The following is a 20086-nucleotide window of genomic DNA, read 5'->3' as shown; positions in this document are numbered from 1 at the left end:
TAGGAGCATAATCCCACCTGTCCCTTCTCCAAATGCTGGTGACAAAAAATATCTGCCCTGGAAGGATGCTGCGATAGGAAGAAGGGCTGCCTTTTCTTGGCATGAGCCTACTCTAGGCCCTGTCAGTTCAGATTTAAACATTAAAGTCCTCCCGAACTCTTGTTGTTTGCTACCGGAGAATAAAATAAGTGCTTGTTTGGTGCATGTTGGCCTTGTGCCTGTGTGCAAATGTCCTGGATATGTTTGAAGGAGCACATTTCCTGGAAGGTGCTGATGATCAGCCCCCATATACACATCTTACTGCGTAATGCATATGCATTGGCAACCTTTCCATATTTGTCTTTGTAAAATAATTTGTTTTTTCCAGCTGAGAACATCTTTTTGTGCATGTGTGTGATGCCTCTCTACGGTAACTGCTGGTTCTGAGATCTAAGAATGAGGTTTGGGATAGCAACTAGCACCTGGACCATAAACCCTGAATGTGTATGTGAATTTAATGTAGGAATGAGCTTTTCTGGCTGCTGTAGAAGGAATAAAGATCCCCCATCCTATCCTTCCCCTCACCCCCTTTTATACATCTCTATATGTAGAATCAGAATTAAATTTAACTATTAGCATGGAGAAACCCAGTGCAGAGGAGAGAGGCTATGCAATAGATTTATGATGGCATGATGTGCACAGTATTGTATAGAGCTAAAAAGTGATTCCCCTTACAAAATTCCCACGTTACAGGCTCACAGTGAATTTCCAATTTACCAAGGGTTGACTTCTTGTTATTTTGGCTGCTTTTCTTCCCCTCTCTTTCTCCTGCTCCCCTACCTGGTCTGAGCAGGTTCCTAGCAGCACTGGCTCTTTTGCTGGCGTTTAATATTTTCCATCCGAAGCTTAGCGCAGGCGGTACAGACGGGGCAGACGTGTCCCCACCATACAAAGGCAGTGAGGAACGGGATCTGCGTGGCACAGAAAGCCTGGAGACGCCTTCCTGGAGCTCAGCGTTGGCATCCGACTGCGACGCCGGCTTCCCGGCCCCCCGCACAGCTCTTGTTTTCTGAACTGCCGCAAAAGTAGAGGGGAAAAACATGCCTGCATGGCGCTCGCTGTCACGGCGGGCGGAAGACTCGCGTATTTATGGAGCCAGCGCTTCCTTCTGCGTTTGACTGACAGCCAGGATCCCTTCGCTGCCTGGTCACTGGAGCTGATTAGTATGCGAAAGGGTCCGCCTCGCACCGAGAGATGCAGCCGCAGCAGCTTGCAGAGCTGTCACACTCACACAGGCTTCTTATCTGCACTGGCTTGACGAATTAAAAAGCAAGCCAGCCAGCAAGAGAGAGACCGGGAGAGAGGGGGGAAGAGAGAGAGAGAGAGAAGCTTGCAGACAGCGGTCGCTTTCTTTTCCTAAAGGAAGGATTTTGCATCTTAAGTGCTCACTGGTTGTGATGATGCTTCACTTAGCGGGCTCCAGAATGAGCTAGAGACAGCAGATAGGGGGATAAACTAAAAGCAGACCACAAAGCATTACGAACAAAACCAAAACCAGGAACAGTTTTCTCCTCTATTCTAGCATGGTGGATGTATGGACAGTCTTACAGAGCAGAGGTTGACTTCTCCAAATCTACCAGCCCCACATCTTGAACACTACAGTGTTCTGCATTGCACCATGACCTTGGATGTTCAAACGGTGGTCGTTTTTGCAGTGATTGTGGTGCTATTGCTTGTGAATGTCATACTCATGTTCTTCCTGGGCACTCGTTAAATGGATTTTTTCTCCTGAGCTGTTGGGGGCTACTACTACCACTAGCAATTCAACAAGAGAGCAAGAGCGAGAGAGAGAGAGAGAAAGGCGAGAGAGAGAGAGAGAAAGAGAGAGAGAGAGATTTCTTACTGAGGGGGGAAACGCGTTGAGCTTCAACATGGCCTCGCTGTGATATGTATGACGTTGGTATATTATCTCTCCCTAAATCTTTTGTCATGTCTTGTCTTTTAAGTATGCCTGTAAGTGTAGCTGCTTTTGCCTGGGTTTTAAATGTGATAAATAGTAGTAATCCATTCATATATCGTTCTGTGCTAGCAAGATAGAGCTGTACATATGTAGTTAGAAGCAGAGTGAAAATATCTTTCTGTGGTAAGCACTGGCTGTGTTATTTTGCTTCCTTTAAAATAGAGACTCAAGTTAATAATAAGTCATTTTGTGTGAAATTTCTAGCAAGCAGTTAATGTGCAATGTCTGTGAGAGTAACCATGTAGCTGCCAGGTGAGAGGTGGTGGTGTGTGCAGTTGAATCAAGCTCTGGACATTTTTAAGGGGGGGATGAGAAATCCTATTAAAGGATTAAATCTTTGCTAAAATAACATTCAGCCACAAAAAAGGGAGAGAAATTCTACTTACTTTATCTGTGTTGCCTTGATGATCTGACTTGATTTCTCAATATTCAGCCCAAAAGCCTCCAAATTCTACGTCCACACTGATGTAGCCTAGCTCCTTTCTTTAAAGATGCGAGAGGGACTGAAACGTAACCTGCTGGGGTTTTTTTTCCTGTTTGTATGTGGTTTATATGTCTGCAAATTGGGAAGGAGGGATCAAAGAGAAAAAGGGGAATGCATGCTTTGTTTTTCTTTGCTAAAGCAACAGATACGGAGGGGTTGGGTTCTGCTTTGATTTCTCTAGAAATCTTATTTTGGCTTTCTTTTCTTTCGTGTGTGTGTGTGTGTGTATATATATATATATATATATATATATATATATAATTTTTGGTAATGTATATAGGAAAAACCTTTGCCCACCTCAAGGGTAACAACATGTTGAGATGGGTTGTTTTGCTTGACTTTATTTACATTGATTTTCTTGAAAATGAAGTGTGAAGTTCTGTTTTATAGGCTTGCTGAAAAGGTATCCACTAGTTAGAGGTCCTTCTGTTGAAAGATGTCTAGACCAAAATTGCAATGTTTACAGCTTGGAAGGAGAGCTTGCTGGGGGGCTTGAGTGTTAGTGCATGAAGTTTAGAGAGAATATGAAGGGAATATCTGAAAGGAGTAATGTGTTTTCCTCTTGAAAATATGTCTCTGTACTCTGTTTCTGTTAGAAATCTTAAGGATTTGATATATTATTTTCTTCTCTGGAAAAATCAGAATTGCTCAAAACAAACAAAAAAAAATATCACAGTTTGAATATGTTACATCTCTTGCTAACGTTCACCAGAATTATATTGCCTTGATAATTGAACTAGTTCGTGCTAATTCCAGCTGTCTGTTATTTATCTGATGTCCTCTACTAATTGGGGAGGAAAAAATAAAAATCATGTAACTGATTCATAAAGATGTAACTGGAGCTTATAGATGGAGATGTATAGTTGTGAGAGTCGTCTGCTGCAAGTTAAATGCATAGCTGGGGTTAGGAGCTGGTTTCTTTTTGGCTAGTGCCATGGTTGGAAATTCAGTTAAATGCTGCAAAACTGGCACTTTCAAAGTGGCTTTAGCTGTAAAGAAAAGAGAAAAAAAATTGTCCCTGAGTCCTGGTGTGGTAACAGTCAGCCCCTAAAGCTGACAAGAAGTGTTTAGCGGCAGTAGCCCATTTTAATGGGTAGAAAAGCCAAGACCCGGTGGTACAAGTCCAGCGAAGATGCTCCAGTGTCTGCTGGCTGTGTTTCTCCCTCTTCACTTGTAGCTATCTGTGCAAGAGGTATCGGCTTCGTTTTGTAAGAGAACGAGTAAATCTTTTCATTACAAAAAAAAAAAAAAAATTGACTCTGAGGATGGTTTGGGTTGTTAAACAGCTCAAATTTGCTTTATTTTTCTGTTACCTATCATATGTCATTAGTTTTATAGGTTGCAGAATCTCCTGAAAATATAATAAATGAGCAAAGATCACCATGGAAAGGGAATCGATCAAACAGCAGCCAAAATAATCCTTTCAGTGAAACAGTATTAAGCGACATAGTGATTTGGAGGAGTAAGGGTGGAAAAATGAGAAAAAAAGCCCAAAACAAAACCGCAAGTTAAAAATAGAATGCAACTGTGTCTGAATGTTTATTTTCCTCAAGGTTAGCTCTCTGGCATGAAGGTTTACCTTTCAATAAGATTTCTATGAGGAATGCTTGGTACCTAACATGGTTTTCCAGTGTGTGCAAAGTGCATTCCTTGGTCTGGAGCTTGTACTTCTCGGGGGTATTTGGGAGGCGTGCGTGTCCACGGCGGGGTATGTTTATCGCATGTGTTGGGAGCTGCCGTGTCCGATTGCTAATTCCTGCGAGCCCTTTCTGGTTCCGTTGGTAGAGTTGTGTGTTGCTGGGGGATCTCTGACTGGTGGGGTGTGCATGGGGAGGATGAGGGTGTTGTGCACGCTCAGCTACTGGGGGAGTGATCGCTAGGAGCTTATTTTTTTCCATCATGGAACGTGCTTGAGAGAATGAATGTAATTTTATTACAACTTTCTTGCCTATTATTCTCCTAAAGGCTGGTGGAGTCAGAGAAAGCAGGTTTATGCAGAGCAATAGCAGTGTGAAAGTTGGGAGTAGAAAACTTTGTTATTGTAGCAACACTGTTCCTTTTACATGAGGCTTCCCATTGGACTTTTCCGGGGAAAGAGAGGCAATAAGCCTATAAAGTGAGCAAGGACTAAGTTTCTGCTTGTTTAGTTTGATCCCTGTTTCCCACCCCCAGCCCTCAGTGGCCACCTTTTCAAACAGGCCTTGAGCCACTTGCCCCAACCCCATTTGTGTAGTTTTGAACCTGCAATTTGGCATTTTCCAAGCCTGCAGGGGAGCCTCGAACTGCCTGGTTTGCGGGAGCAATTAGCTACTTAAACAACTCCGTCTTGTCATACTTTTCAGGAGTGGCTCAATCCATGACAGTCTGCATTAGCAGCTTTTTGGGGTGACAGCATTCCTAGTCGCTTGCAGTAGACTTGTAAGTGACTGGGCTTGCAAAATTTGAGGTGTAATTTGCACGCTGTAAAACATCTATGTGTAGTAGAGCTTTCCTTCTCCTTAAGCTCCATGTGATGATTTGGGTCACGCGTGTGGCTGGTCACGGTGGGGTTTGTGGGGGTAGTTTGGCCCCATAACTCCCCCCTGTTTGTGGATGTTCAGTTCTTTGTGTTTGTGGGGATGCTCAAGCCCAGGGACGGGGAAGAGGGTTTGTTCCTTTAAATGCATCAAAGCACTGACCCTCTGGAAAATACAGCCCCAAAGAAAAAATATTCATTTGTATGCAAATAGCATATTTATAATGCATAAAATCTCTTTCAGTGATTGCTCCTGTGTATTTGCTAAGGCTGGGTGATGGGAGATCTGCCTTGCTGTTTGTCTGCTTAAGCAGGATTCAATGTTATTTGCCACAGGATTCATGAAAATGCCTCTGACTGTATCATAGCAACCCTGTTTCACACAGTCCATAAAAAGTCCATTCCTCCTGAGCAGCAATCCGCCGACTTAAAGATTCAGGCACCCTTCATGCCGTGGGGAAAGGGTGCATTTGGCCCTCTTTGGATGCTTCAGAAAAAGCGTATGATCCCTTCCAGTCCTGTGTTCACTGTGATTTTAATGGTCTTTCTTTAGGGCTAATAAGAGGGCTTCCTTTCATTTTATAAAAGGCTTCCTCCCCCACCCTGGATATTTCCCACCTCTGTTTTAAACCTCACATGACAAGTTAAAAGGGGGACGGGACAGCTCAGAGGTCTCTGACGCGATGGCTCTTTTCTGTCCTGCTATTTGGATTTTCCCCCGGGATGGCAGCAGCACAGCACTTGCTTATGCTTTGTAGTGAATGAAGATCTCCCCAGATTCGAGCCCTTCTGTGGGTATGCAGAGGTGCTTTCTCATCCCGTAGATGAATGTTGTTAAGAGCTGCATGTTCACCTGACTCCTGCCCCCATCTGTTTGCATAATGTGGTTATATTTCTTTTTGGATCAGGTATTCAGTACACAGCCCAACTGCTGTGTATAATGTCTGAAGGAAAATTGACAAAAATCCATGTAAGTTTTTTTTTTTTGTTGTTGGTTGGTTTTAATTTGTGAATAGAACCCCTCTTCTGTATTGTTCATTTCATTTTGTTGTCATTCTTTGATTCCTGTATTTAATGAATGCTGGTTGTGATGGGAGATCCAGTGCTCTTTGTACAGTGCTTGCTTGCTTGCATGTATGTATGTATGTATGTATTATGCCTGTGTTGTATCTGTGTGTGCTATATGTTGTTAATAATGCATCTGTGTTGGTGAGGAGGGGGGATTTCTATATTTTGCATTCACAGTGTGTATCTTTCTCAACTGGGTGTGATAATCGTGTTCAATGTGTATCTCCCAGTGAAATGTTATGAGAGCTATTTTGATAAAATGCAGAGATTTGTCTATTGTATGCGGAATCTCCAGTGACCAGAAGTTAGGAAGCTTGAGGAAAACTCCCTAATGTTAATAACTGTGTAATAATTGTCCTGTTGCGAAGAGGATGTTTATTCAGGGATTACAGAGGTGGCAGAGGATAGTTCTGCCGCATCCTGGTTTTGCCACTGATTTACCACATGGCCTTGGGCATGTTCCTTCACCTCTTTGAAACTTCTCTTTCCCAGTTGTAGAAGAGAAACAACACCCATTACCAAGGCATAGCCAAGACCAATCGACTCCTATTTCTTCCTTTTCTGCAGTATCCTGTAGCTGCAAAGTGGTGTTGTTCTGGTCAGGTGGCCAGGGTATGATGGTCCGGGTGGATGATGTGTATGTGCCCATGTTGGCCCAGCTATGTGTACCTGGATTTTGCCTGTTTGTAGATGGCAAGCTGTAGTGATTTATGCTTTTCACTAAAAATAGATACTCCTGGATGAAGAGCTGCTGGAGGAACCATGATTTATTTTTAAATTTTATTTTATTGGTTATGTTTGAATTTCTTTCCTGAGTGGAAATGAGTCTTAATCTGAAAGAGTCCACAGATGGCCAGGTTGTGTCTGACCCTGCTGTCCTCCTCACCAGCAAAGAACCGTGCAGCCTTGACTGCTTATTTCCAGTTTTTGTAGAGTAATGCTCTTGTGTTGTCAGAAACACCATACTGATGGCACGTCCACTACGACATCTGAGCTCAGGGCAAGAAGCGCTCAGAGCTCTCCTGTTGATGAATGTCTTGGGCAAGCCTGAAAGCTTTACCACCCAAATTAGAGGGCCTTAGTGGGTGAAGGAGCACCTGCATGAAGGTGTTTAAAGAATTAGGTCTGGATTTCAACTGACTCTAGTTTATTCATACAGAAAATTTCATAGGACTGTGCTATTTTGGGGAGCTACCCCTGTTCCCATCACAGAGCCAGGGAAACTGAGGCATGTGGTGGTTGGAGAGCAGTGTGTGGAGGAGTGGGATTTAGTAACAGGACTGGGAGAAGGAGCAAAGCTTGGGGGCCCATCATCTCTCAGCCCACTTGGCTGTGTTATCTCCTCTTAATCCTCTGTGAAGCAGAGCAGGCAGGCATGCCGCTTGGTTTCTGGCTCATACGTTTTTATTTGACCCTTGCCATTTGGAAGTGTCAAAGGGATGGGCTTGTGCTGGGGAGATGTGGAGTGAGCTGCTTGCAGTCTGGTGGAGGATCTCTTTTAGGGGATTTCGGAGCTTCCAGCGTAGCAGACTCCAGGAGCAGAGAAGTCTGTCTGTGCCCATGTGGAAGGTCCCATGTGGTTTAGTGCCTGCTCCTTCTTTCACATCAGCTGAGACATATATAACATAACGTATAGACTGCTGGCAATGATTGTGTTTCTATTTTAGGCAGCATCTCTGGCTAAGTAAAGCAGGGGCTACGCTGCAAGCCGCTTTGCTCTGCGATCTTGATTAAGTCTCTGAGAGATGAACTGTTTCTCTAGCCCTGGTGCCTTTCTCTAGGACCTGACCCTGACTTGCAAGGCAGACAGCCGTAGACAGATGGGTGCTCAGGTGAGAGCAGGCAGCCCTGCCGTGGCAGTGCTACGGCCATGGAGGTAAAAAAAAAAGTCTCAAAAAATGGCATCACCCAATTGCCACAGCATGGAATAAAGCAGCCCAACCTGGAAGCCTGTCCCTTTTATAAAATTTATTTTTGGACAAAACCAGAAATTAATTTCTAGGTCATTTATTGTTATTAGATTATTTTACTGCCCCACCACAAGCACGGGCAGCTGTGTGCTCTGACATCCTTTCTCTTCTCGAGCTAAGCTGCCATGCTGTGTTGCTGCCATGCCATGGTGTGTCCTGGGGGGTCTGCAGTTTTGCCATGGGGCCTGTGGGGAACTGTAGATGAGTGGTCCTTCCCACTTTGTTTCTAGTGGGCAAAGCAGCATGCATGCCTGACTATCCTATCGCCTTTCAAGACAGTGGCCTCTGTCCCCAGCTCTGCTCCTCCACCTGCTTCCTGTGATGACTTTTGTGAAACATGTCCTGCCTGGAACGATGAGGATAATTGTCATCATGTTTGCAGCATGGGCAGGGCTGTACCTGAGCATCCTGGCTGTGCCTAGTGCCACCAGAGAGCCAACTTGGCCTCACCAGGCATCAAGTAAAAATCCCTGGATGTTGCTGATAGGGTTTGTTTGCATCAGTTCCCTCTTCATACTTGGGACGTTTGTCTTGAGAGCGTCTGTTTCTAAAAGGTTAAGCTTCTCCTGGTGCCAGTTCTTGGGTCTTTAAGCTGCTATAAGGGAGATCAGAGCTCCTGTCTGTGAGAGTGGTTGCAGCTCACACTGGAAAGATGCTGGGAGAGGAATCAGCCAAACTACGAGGATTTTGAAAGCAGCAGAGATCCTAGCTGTGTAGGGGGTGTTTCTTATAGTCAAAAAAATGAAATATGGCCTCAGCTACACAAATATAAGTTTAGAGAAATACCCTAAGGATCAATCTTTTACCCTGACAAGTAGTGGGCTAATTTGCTGGGCATATCTGTAGAAAAGTTTTGTAAAGTAAAATTGTTCCATTTGAGAAAAAGCATCAGGCTCTTGCTGTTATTATCAGAAAACAGTTTTTTTCAAAGGATTTCTGTGGACCACATTCCCCATGCTATTTCTGATGTTTCCACTCTCCTGTATTGTATTCAGTATATCTGACAAGGTTTTCTTAATAGGTTGTGCACTGAAGTTTGTTTCGATACCAAATTTAGAGAAGGCTTGTTATCTAAAATTCTTTCTTCCTGGCTTGATAAGGTGCTGATTAATTTTATGCAACTCTCTTTCCTTATCTAGTTGAGCTTCAGTTGGTTTTAGTATAATCTTGGAAAAGTGGGATCAGTCTTTAATGTTTGTTTTTAAGGTTTATTCCAAAGGCTTTTAGGCATGCTGGATGTTTGGTCTTTTGTGACGTTCTATAAGAATTAAGTTAAAAAGTAACAATTGTAGAACAGGTTTTGAATCCAGATGAAACATTTTGAAGTTTTTGTAAAAGGGAGAAAAAGCATCCTTTAAATGGTGGTTGACTGATGTAGTTTTAGGTGTTAAATTAGAATTGTATAACTCTAGTGTTGCATATATGCAAAACTGGATGCATAAAACAGAGAATACTAATGGTGCCCATATACAGGAATGCGTATATGTGTGTACCTGTTCCCTCTCCGTAGGTATGTATAAGGTAGAGAGAATCAGGGACAACTTCACATATTTCTGCCTTAATGCTGTTGAGAAGGGCTGTGTGGTCACAGGCTGCTGTATTGGGGAGCCACCTCCTACTTTTGCCAAGATGCACGGGCAAGAGGAGGAGACAGTGCAGTGATGATGGCTGTGCCTGTGGTGCAGCCATCTCACAGGCGGCGAGGAGGGGGCTTGCCAGGGCCGCGGTGCTGTTGTGGGCAGCTCTCACCCCTGCCAGGCACTGCGAGCAGGGGCACCCGTGCTGGGGCGGCAAGGAAACTCAGCTGTCATCAGTGGAGAGCGTCTGCCTTGATTTTGTGATCAGGAGTTGACATCTGGATAGATTTTCAATCTCCTCTGGTCCAGGGTAGATGAATCTCTCCTCTGATGCCCAGCAGCAGATCGATCCCATCTCCTGGACACCGAGGGTTCTGCAGAAGTGCCTAAAAGTCTTTCCAAAAGAATTAGAAGTATACACATGTACAAAGCAAAGAAACTAAACTTCACATACCTGCAGGCCGGGAACAACTATGCTTAAGAATAACTGGCTGCCTTGTAATTATAAGTCTTCAACCAGGAGGAGTCTGGCTTCTGCGGTGCATACCTGGAGCCTGGGAAGTGTATTCATGGATGTTAATAGGAATGAGACCCTAGATTTCTGGAATTTAGGAAGCACTGTCCTCACTCCCCTCACTGCACCCAGCACCCTGCTGCAGCAGTGGGTACTGAAGAGTCAGGAGCTGGTGCCAGCTGCCCCAAACCAGGATTGCAGATTGTCACAGTTGCCCCAGATGTCACAAAAGTCATTTTTCCAGCTCGATTTTAAGCTCAGTATGAGACTGTGTCTAGTCGCAGAGCCCAGGTTTGGCTGAAAGTTGTAGGCAGCGCATTCCCAATGCTTCTTATTTTGCCATCTCCCCCCATAGCTTCCCAGTTTCTTGTTCTCCTCCTACACTCCCTGTGTTAAACAGTTGCTGTGTTTTGCCCCAGAAAATGGTGATGGTTTAATCTGTCTCCAGCATGTGTTTTTAGAACAGATGCCAAGCTGTCCCTCTCTCTTTCTCACACACAGCATCATGTATATGTGTGCATGCGTGTGCAGGCATTTGTGCACCTTTGTATCTATTTCTTTTTACATATAGAGGGAAGCATGTAGATTAAAACACGTGTGCGTATGTTTTCCTTCCCAGATATATTTTGAAAAATATGAGTCAGCACCAGGCAAGAACATATTACATAATCTCTGGGAGTGAAGAAAACCTTGCAATTTATTAGGAGGCAGGCTTTCTGTGAGCAGCATTTTTTAACATCATTTTGTTACCACACACTGGTGTGTGCCTCTCGGTCAAGTGGCCTTATTTGCATCGTACGCCATTGTGTCCGATGCAGAAATGTAGTCCCAGTAGCCTTGGGTTTTGTTATATTTTTAAACCCCACAGTAACAATAGCAGAGTCTCATGGCTGTGATGATGATAACGATTTTTCTCTTCTTCCTAAACGTGTTTTCCTGCAAAGACACTGCGATTTTCCTTTTTGGTTCCCCCCACTCCCCACCTCCTGCTGTTTTCTATAAAATCTCAGCACTGAGAGAAATCACACATGAGTGCAGCTGGAAATAAATGTTGCCCCCTCCACCTCCCCTCTGCTCACGGCCACCCACCTCTACCGCCTACACCCAAATGGGAGAGTGAAGTCAAAATCCACTTTTAGCCCTCGTCTCCTGCTCTTGCACGGCTCTCCCTGCGAGCTCATTTCCAACGCCTTGCAGAGCGCAGTGGCTGTGCCTGCCGTACACGCAGAGGGTGAAATTCGGAGGGGGTTGAACACCATTTTAATGGCTTCTGCAGCCATAAGAGCACTTGTCTAGTCCCATCAGCAGTTGTGCTATCATATGCCTTAACATAAGGGGACGAGAGAGGACATGCAGTTTCCTTCTTGTTCACTAATTATCACAGGGAGTAGGGAGCATCATGAATTGCAGAGAGACAGAGGAGCACAAACAAAAAAAGAAGATGGATCTGGCTCAAGTTAAGACAGTAGTAACATCAGGGGTTTGAATCCTACATCCTAGGCTACAACAGGTGTTGTAAGTCGTGGCACATGTGAAGGGACAGGAAGCAGTGGGGCACCAGGCAGAGCGTGGTGGTTGGGTGCTCTTATCCTCTCAACAGTGCTGTATCTCAATTTCTCCATCTCTAATGCCAGGCTTAATTCCAGGCTGTTCAGACAAATCCCTGCATTTCTGAAGGATGCTTTGAAAGCCCAGGAGGGGAATGGGCACTATAAGAATTAAAGGAAATAAAGAAAAGGTCCTGTTTGTTTATTTTTAATTTTCCCAATAAAAATGAAAGGTTTTGAACTGCTTTCATCTCCTGGGGCACTGCAAATACTTCTGCTGTGGCTAAGCTAGTGGTTGCCTTTCAAGCAAAGAGAAAGCTCTGTGGTGGTTTTAAAATATCAAAGCCTTCCCAAGGAGGCAGTAAATTGCCATGCTGGCTGAAACCAGGAGTGAAAGTAGCTCTGTGCCCTGTCTGGGACAGTGTCTGAGACACATGCTGTAGAGAAAATTGAGAGAGACACAGTAATTGATGGTGACGGAATAACCTGTTTATCCAGAGCACTCTGTCTTCACCCCCATTAGCTTGCGAGTTTCTGATGCTTGGAGACAAGAGAATTTAAATCTTCTGTATTTTTAAAACCACAAAAATCTCTGCTATAACCGGGAAATTCTCATGAGCTCAGCAGAGGGGATGTGCTCTTCAGTCCACCTCCATCAGGGCTCTCTTCACTTTATTCAAAAGCCCAGTTTGAGCTGTGTGCATCTGCCCAGTGTTGGGAGCAGCTGGGGAATGATAAGGCACTCCTGGGTTTGGGGGAACTGCCTCCATTTCCAGCCTCTCTTCAGCCACATGGGTGATGCTGCAGAGGCCATTTCATCTTTTTATATCTTTGATTTTCTTTCTGTAAGATGTGCAGAAGGAAATTGCCCTTTCCTGTTAAATGGCTTGACAGCTGAGGATGAAAAGTATTGTATTCAAGGCAGATGGGATTATAGCAGACCAAGCATTGCTGAAAAATGCCACTCTGCCCTTCACAGGCAAAGGGGAGAGGGGGACATAATTTTTGCAGGGGGCCTCTGGCAGACCAGAGCTCCCACCCAGGCTGCTTCCTCCTTTAGTTAAAAGCAAGGTCTTGAATTCCACCTGAGATCCCAACAGAGGCAAGATGCCAAATGATGTCAGCAGGATTCCACCAAAGATTAATTTGGCCTCACATATTTCGTTTATGCAACATTAGACTGCATCCTTATTATTTTCACTGTTTCAAGCAGCATCCAGCTAAATAAGGTCTCTATAACTCTTTAGAGCCTTCAATCGTTACTCATTAATAATACAGTTGCTTTCTGTTATTAATTGATCAAAATTAGCCTTTTTTTGTTTCTCTAAGCCTTTTGTGGTATTTCTGTGCTGTTAAGAAATTAATCTGCGTTAAGTAGAAAAAACGAAGTAAAAATAGTAGCATTGGAGTAGTAGCTTTTCAGTCTTTCATGGCATAAGCTCCAGGGCAGAACCATTCAGGGTAGCTAATAATCCTCACCTCATAGCCAGTAATAAGATACAGGAGAGGCTCATAGTGCACAAAGGAATGGCACAAAAGTCATCCAAGTCAGCCCGACCCTGCTCTGGATGGTGGGATCCCCCTGGAAGTGCTGTCTCCTAGAGACACGCTGTGTCTGCCTGAGTGACATAAGCTCACATTTTACTTCCCAGATCTTTCCTTTTAGAGTGTCTGTGTTTGGCCATTCTCTCCCCAAAAGGAAGGTTGTTCCCTGGGGCACGTTCCCTCCTGTTTTGTCAAACTTGGCAGGAAGCGTCTGTAGTGGTTAGTCTCAGATGGTCATGAAAGACTTCCACTCGTTCCTTTGAAGAGTTTTCCTACAGCTGAAAACATCTCACCGTCACTAGCAGTGGTTTTGTTTCCTTTATTGCCCTTTTTCTCCTTTCTGTTTCTACTGCAGACAGTTTTACCTTTGTGGTTTTTTTTTTTCCCAACTCGTTGAAATTCAAGCAATAATAATCATCATCATCATCTTGATATTCCTCATTCCAGCATCTTAAAATTATTTTCTGAACTTGGGTTACTTAAAAACCTTTGTACTATATAAATACTCGAGTACTTTTTCTATTTTAAAATGGAAACCTGTGCCTGAAAACCCTCAAAAGTCAAATGAAGATCAAAGGCTTGGCACTACTAGCAGTTTTCTGTATTATTCAGAGGAGCTCAAGCCTAAGGTGGTATAGGATATGCGCAGAAACTGCTATGCTGGTAGCCATCTGTAAAACTCAACCCTGATGCTGTTGAGGGCTGGGCTTGGTGTCTGACATGCCTACTGCTGCCCTGGCTGGAAGTCCCATGTTTTATCATCTTGTTTTCATGTCCATCCCTGTGCAACAATGGCCAGCAAATGGCTGGAGTGCAGCTAATGATAGCATTGCCCTTTTCAGTGGTAGCTGGACTTGCTTTACAAGCTTTTCAGAAAAGCAAAGCTGTTTTCCTGTAGTCCATCCTTTCTCACTGTTTTCTTCCCTCTCTGTGACTTACTAGCAGGAATCAGGACCATAGATGGGAATTTATGTCCTGGGGGCATGCAACAAGGGTATCCTGGGGGTTCAGGGTGGCTCACAGAACAGTTGCCTCTGATAAATGCTCAGAGGTTTCCATGAGTTTTTTTTCAGCAGCTGTAGTCAGTGCTCACAGTGGGTATGTTTACCCCTGACCAGCTATTCATAGGGAAATGTTACAAGGCTGTGTAAGCCACCAACAGCATAATCCTTGTAGTAATAAAACATAAAAACGGATGCAGAGCGATTTGGCCAGAAAAAGAGTGGAAAGAAAAAGACAGTTAAAATCCAAGGAGTGGCTGTTGAAATGCAAAAGGATCTAGAAAGCAAAGATGCAAAAATAAAATCTGAAACGGAAATGAGTAACATTTTTACAGCATTGTATAACTCATTTTAATTGCAATCCATCTAGAAATCTATTTGAGGCAAGGAATCAATTCAGAATTGTAGAGCAAAGCATTGGTCTTCCAGATGTTTGCAGCTTTCTGGATTGTTATTTTCATCTTTCTTCCACGGTTTATTTGAATCCCTTCTTCCTTGCAGTGGCCATGGAAAGACTCCCCCTGGTTGTGTCGCAGGTGGGGCAGTAAGTGGAGTGTCCTGGGGCTTTCTGCTCAGAACTTCCCCTCTTGTCATCCCTTGAGAAACACCATGAGGTGGTTGTGCTGGTGAGCACAGGGGGTTTGGAAGGTGGAAGCCCCAGGATTTCTATGGAATAACCCTGCTTTGGAGAGGGCCACACTACATCTTCCAGGCTAGACTGAGGTGGTCAGGATGGACTGTTGCCCACGCACAGGGAGCTCCTGTTTTCCCTAGACAGTAATTCTGTGTGAGTGGTAGAGCTTGGGCCATACTATGCTATTTACTCTGATCACTTCTTTTAAATACGTTAGATCAGATCGCGCAACATAGGCATTATAGCTGCCTAATCATCTGGTATTTATTTTTTCATGATATATATTCTCAACCTGCTTAAGAGACTGGTTGAAGTACATCAGTGTTGAAGGCTTCTGATATCTGGCAGGGTATGGTATGTCTGTGTTGGCAGAATTAAGTCCTGAATCTAACAGATGTCATCAGTGTCATTCCCAGCAGTCTCCTGAAAGGCCACCGTGGTGCACCTGACATTTCTCTTGTATTTGCTGACATTTGTGAAGGAGGTTTTACCTTGTTTCTTGTCCATCTTGAGCATTCAGAGCTGCTGACCATGATTTGCACTGAATCCAATTCTTGGCAAGTGCCATGTGGAGACTAAGGCAGCAATGTGTCCAGCTCTGCTGCCAAGCCACCATGTCGCATGGGGCAAGTGTCCCTTTCCTCCTGGGAGGTAGGCTTTGCCTGTCAGCTGTTGCTTACCCAAGCTCACAATTTGGCTTTGGGTTGCATAGATTGCTGACTAAGTGCGTCTTGCCTCAGCTTCGTGCATCGGGGACCCGAGGAGCTAACCACTCACTGGCTGCTTCCAGAATGTCCCTTTAGACTTGGTCTCCCCCTGCCTTTTGTACTGCCTGGGGTGCAGTCTTGGAAGCTGGACTCAAGCAACAGGTCAAGAAGCAAGCAACCCAGGAGGTAAACCAGGCTCATCAGAGATGAGACATCTGTTTGGAAATCAGGGTTGGAGACAGATGAGGGTTTGAGACAGGACTCCAAGGAAATGGGAGACTTTCCTGACAGCCAGACACTTAGAAAGATTTCCGGGCAGAATGGCTGAAAACATAAGCAATCATCTCCAGATATGCAAGATCTCCTCCTCTGACCTCCCTCCTCACTTCAAGTGTGTCCCCCTCACCTTGTTTCTCTCAGACTGTCCTTACGTGCCCAGCGGAAATATATTTGTTACTGCTTCATTCTATCTGGGGAATGATGATGCTACACGCTGTTACTTAGCAGGAGCTACACTGACCTCCCTGCTTGCGCAAGGAGGAGATTTTCCTCGTGGGACAGCAGTGTGGTTTGGCAGATTTGTCTTTCCACATTAGTATAGATGCAGTCTCTAGTCCTTGTTTCTGCTGACAGGGTATTAAATGCATTCATGTTTAAATTACTGGCTTAGAGCAACACGGAGAAATGTAAGGAGTTTGCAGTAGGTTTACCAAGTTGGGATCAATCTGAAGAGATTGCTTTGCAGAAGAAACATCTGTAGTCTGGGAAGGAGGCAAGGAAAGGGGAGATACAGACTTTTCCAGATCAAGAGAGTGCAGGTGAAAAAGGGAGAAGGATATGATGCAGGAGGTAAAACTAAGTGTAGAGGAGTGGTGTTATAAAGGGAAAACGGGCTGGAGATCAAGACAGATTAGAACATGCAGTAAATGTAATCCACTAGGCCATGGATTTGTGTTTCTGGAAAATAACGGAAGTACCATCACGTAGGATGGTTCTCTGGAGAAAGTACTAGAACAGGCAATCAAGGGGACAATCTCCCTTTTGGCTTTGAGTGTTACAGATGATTCAGATATGTTTTTTCGAGTACAGAGCCATCTGAATTGCAGACCACTATGACCCCTATGACCCTATAGACCACTATGACCACTATGTTTCCTTGCATTTAGGTACCCTTGGGCAGCACAGCTTTATGAAGGGGCATCACCAGCAGGATTTGCACAAAATGCAGTTTATTCTAATGATGACTGCAGAGAGGAGCAACAGTCCTCCCAAGTACAGATGGATTCATGAGTAGAAGGGCTCTGGAAATGGGCTGTTGGTAACACTGGAGCAGAGAGGAAGGGAATATTTTATTATTATTACCTGGAGTGGATTCAAGCTTTAAACAGATGGTAGGATTTGCCAGTTTGTGCTAGAAAGCTGGGTGTCGGAGACTTGCAAGCCCATCCATCACTGGCTACGGACCTGTGTCCACCTGAAAAGACTGGTTAAGTAAAAGGTCAAAGTTTGATTTGGTGATGATGCTGTGGTGGACTGGTGTAGACTGTGGTTGTAGGTCCTAGGAGCCTATGCTGCAAACAAGTCTTGGTTTTGGCATTGGTCCTAAAGAAGAAGAAACATGTAAGTGAGATATTTCATATGCTGGAATCGGTGTTTTGATTAGCGCTTTTAGAAGATCGATAGAGGTGGATTTGTCTGTAAGAAAAGGATTTATCTTGGCAGTTCAATAGCCTATTCCAAACCTTCCTGATCTCTGTAGTGTAGTCAGAAGTCCCTTGGATTTATGGATGACCTTAGAAAGCACAGGCAGTATTTGGTCAGCCGGGGTGCTAGAGAGACAAGGCTATGGAGTCTTATCTGTGTCCAGCAGCTTCAATATCTTATTTTTAAAAAGGCTTCTCTATTCATTACAAAGAGCATCATGTTCTTCTTCTAACACAAAAAAAAGCTTTAATTCTTAAATAACTCTGTCCCATTCTGTGCTACTTATTCATAAACTCTCTCTACTTTATGCTGATGCATAAATACAGAACAGAATTTCCCCCATTTTCTTTACCTGCATTAGCACCAGCCATTTTAAAACTGTGAGCTGAAACTCCAGGGTTCTTGCTAACCCTGATGGACCTAATGGGGGAGAACACTGGGAAGGGGTTCTAGGAGTCTGGAAATGAGCTCACAACCTTTGAACCTGTGAACCAGATTCCGGTCACCTAAGGCTTCTGAGCTTTCCTAATTTGTTAGGAAGTCACAAGATTCTTACAGCTATCAGATTTTAATTGTTCATCTTAGACTACTGTGTATTGAAATAAGATATCAATAATTTAAACCTATTCACTCCAGTTTTAGGAGAATAATTTTGAAATAATAGTAAATATGCAACCAGTTTCTGGAGAAAAAGTTTAGTCTCTTTGGATTTTGTATTAATGAATATGACCGGGCATTTTCCTATTCCTAGGGCATTTGTAAAGTACTTTCTACACATACTCACTATCCATCCAACCCAAGGAAAAGGTATTTTTGACTACCTGATGTAATTAAAAGCAAAGACTATAAGATGGTCGTTGGCTGTTGCATGCTCACAAACACACATAGTGTGCAACAAGACACTGATGTGCACCTACACACATCAGAAATTACCTGCACACACCTGCACAGGTGTTGTGGGCATGTGGGTGTGCAATCACGCCTCTACAGAGTAGTTTCAAGGTGACCCTCTGTGCCTGCAAGAGATCTTGAGTTGTGTGCAGCTTCACAGAACCAAATATATAAATATATACACATTACTGCATACGAGTTTGGACACATGGGATTCTTACGCACAGTTATTGCATGTACAGAGACCTCTGCTGTTCATGGATTTACACAGAGAAGCCTGCCCACTCTGACTCACATCCATGATACTTTATTGTTGCTTTGAAGACTCTAAAAATTCCCTGGCATTTATCCAAAAAGAGCGCCAATAGCCTTAAACGCAACTCATTTCCTTTACATCAAGTCTCAAAGCTCATCAATAGCAATCTGACTCCAGCAGGGAACCCAAAGGCATTTTGGATTTGACACCCTCAGTAGCCTTGTGGTAAATAGGTCATTACTAATACAATAGCAGTAATAAACCACAATGTATGAATTTAGAGAGAGAAATGATGGTGTTTGTGGGGTCCTTTTTCTTTGGTAGCAGACGTTATTTCTAGTGCCAGCAGAATGATTGAGGTAATATTTGCTTGTTACTTTATGGAATCAGTGAGCAGCATCTTATCATAGGTTTGTGTCTGGGGATTGACAAATGCTCAGGTGCTTTTGTGCCTCTGTGGTTACTTTAACTAATGTGAGTTTAAAAGTCAAGGTGAAACCCAGGAGATCACTGCTGCTAATCCTGTCACTGCAGGCTGGAGCTCTAACCAGTTCTCTGGAGCCTTTTCCCAGCAAGTTGCTCTCAGAGCCTTTGATTTTTCCAGCAGGAATGTCACATACGATAGAGGGACTCAAAGGGGCCAGTTTTACCTTTAAAGTCTAGGTTTAATTTTTTCTGTTTAAAAAAAAAATGTGTTTCGACAGTTTGTCACATCGGCTCAGCCTGCCATGTCGTGGGCAGTGAAGTGTTAGGAAGGAAGAGCAAAAAGTGTTTTGATGAAGGATCAAGTCAACTTACTAATGTTTTTTGAACATCATCTGTGTTGACCTTGGTCAGTGCAGACACACACCTGCTCCTCTGACTCTCTTGTCTCCGGGAGAACTTTTTGAGGTGCTGGGAGAATTTCCAGGCAGGATTTGGGGAGATCTGAGTAAAAGTTTTGAGGGGGATTTGCTGGAGGCTTGTGCTTTGCAGCAGAGACATTTTGCCAGCTTCTTCTGAATTGAAGTCTCCATCATGTATTTATTTTTGAACTGAGGAGGAGGGAAGGAGGGAGGTATCATCATCAGGCATTTTTATAGCTATGGAGAGTGGGGAGGGCAAAGTCTGTGTATCACTAGAGACCCTAAATCTCCATGCTCGGGTTCAAGAAAAGCACAAAACCAGTTTCTCTTGTGGGTTGTTTTTTTTTTTAACTAGACAAACATTTAATTATTTTACCTTCATGTTGCTGATGAATCAACTGAGAGAACTACAAAAGATAATGTACTTCTATTTTTATATCTTATACTAATGAGGCTCAGACTAGAATTTTTCCCTTTATGATTGGCTAAAACAAGGTAGGAAAAATTCAGAGGGAGAGGGAGAGGAGGAGGGAGCGAGACACTAAACATTTAGCAGCGTGCGTGTATGCGGTTTGGAGAAAACGTGCAACGCCTTAGCGAAAGAGAGTGCTTGGAAAGCAAGAAGAGAAGCATTTTATTCATATAAAATTATCACTAAAGGATGGGCTTCTCTGGGAGGAGCTGTGGCACAGGGTGTATTGAGGCAGCAGTGTTGTCATGACTGTGCTGCTGGCTCTGATTTCTTGGCACCGCTGCGGAGCGGCAGGGCTGTGCACCAGGACTGTGTTGCACAGCCCCTAGCCACCAGCATGGTCTCACTTGCTTTCTG

The 20086-nt window shown here is 43.9% G+C and overlaps 1 protein-coding gene across 10 annotated transcripts in view; it reads left to right on the top strand.

The window, feature by feature from the left end:
* The window catches only part of ARHGEF9 (Cdc42 guanine nucleotide exchange factor 9), a 180975-nt gene that overhangs the window by 62824 nt on the left and 98065 nt on the right, over positions 1-20086 (top strand). Inside the window, exons 1-2 of one of the 10 annotated variants that reach the window (XM_026848420.1) lie at positions 918-1928; positions 5907-5968. The exons of 4 other annotated variants lie outside the window; for them this stretch is intronic. In XM_026848420.1, coding sequence (XP_026704221.1) covers positions 5939-5968 — 30 coding nt within the window. In that variant the 5' untranslated portion in view covers positions 918-1928; positions 5907-5938. Of the gene's footprint in view, positions 1-917; positions 1940-5715; positions 5804-5906; positions 5969-20086 lie in introns of those variants that run through there. 5 more of the 10 variants (XM_026848422.1, XM_026848421.1, XM_026848423.1 and 2 more) reach the window with 5 other exon arrangements.

This window comes from Athene cunicularia (assembly GCF_003259725.1).
Source record: "Athene cunicularia isolate RWA chromosome 4 unlocalized genomic scaffold, athCun1 chr4_part3, whole genome shotgun sequence".
In the NCBI taxonomy this organism is placed as follows: Eukaryota; Metazoa; Chordata; class Aves; order Strigiformes; family Strigidae; genus Athene; species Athene cunicularia.
Note: the sequence above shows the minus strand (reverse complement) of the source record. Positions and strands in the feature narration are given on the sequence as shown.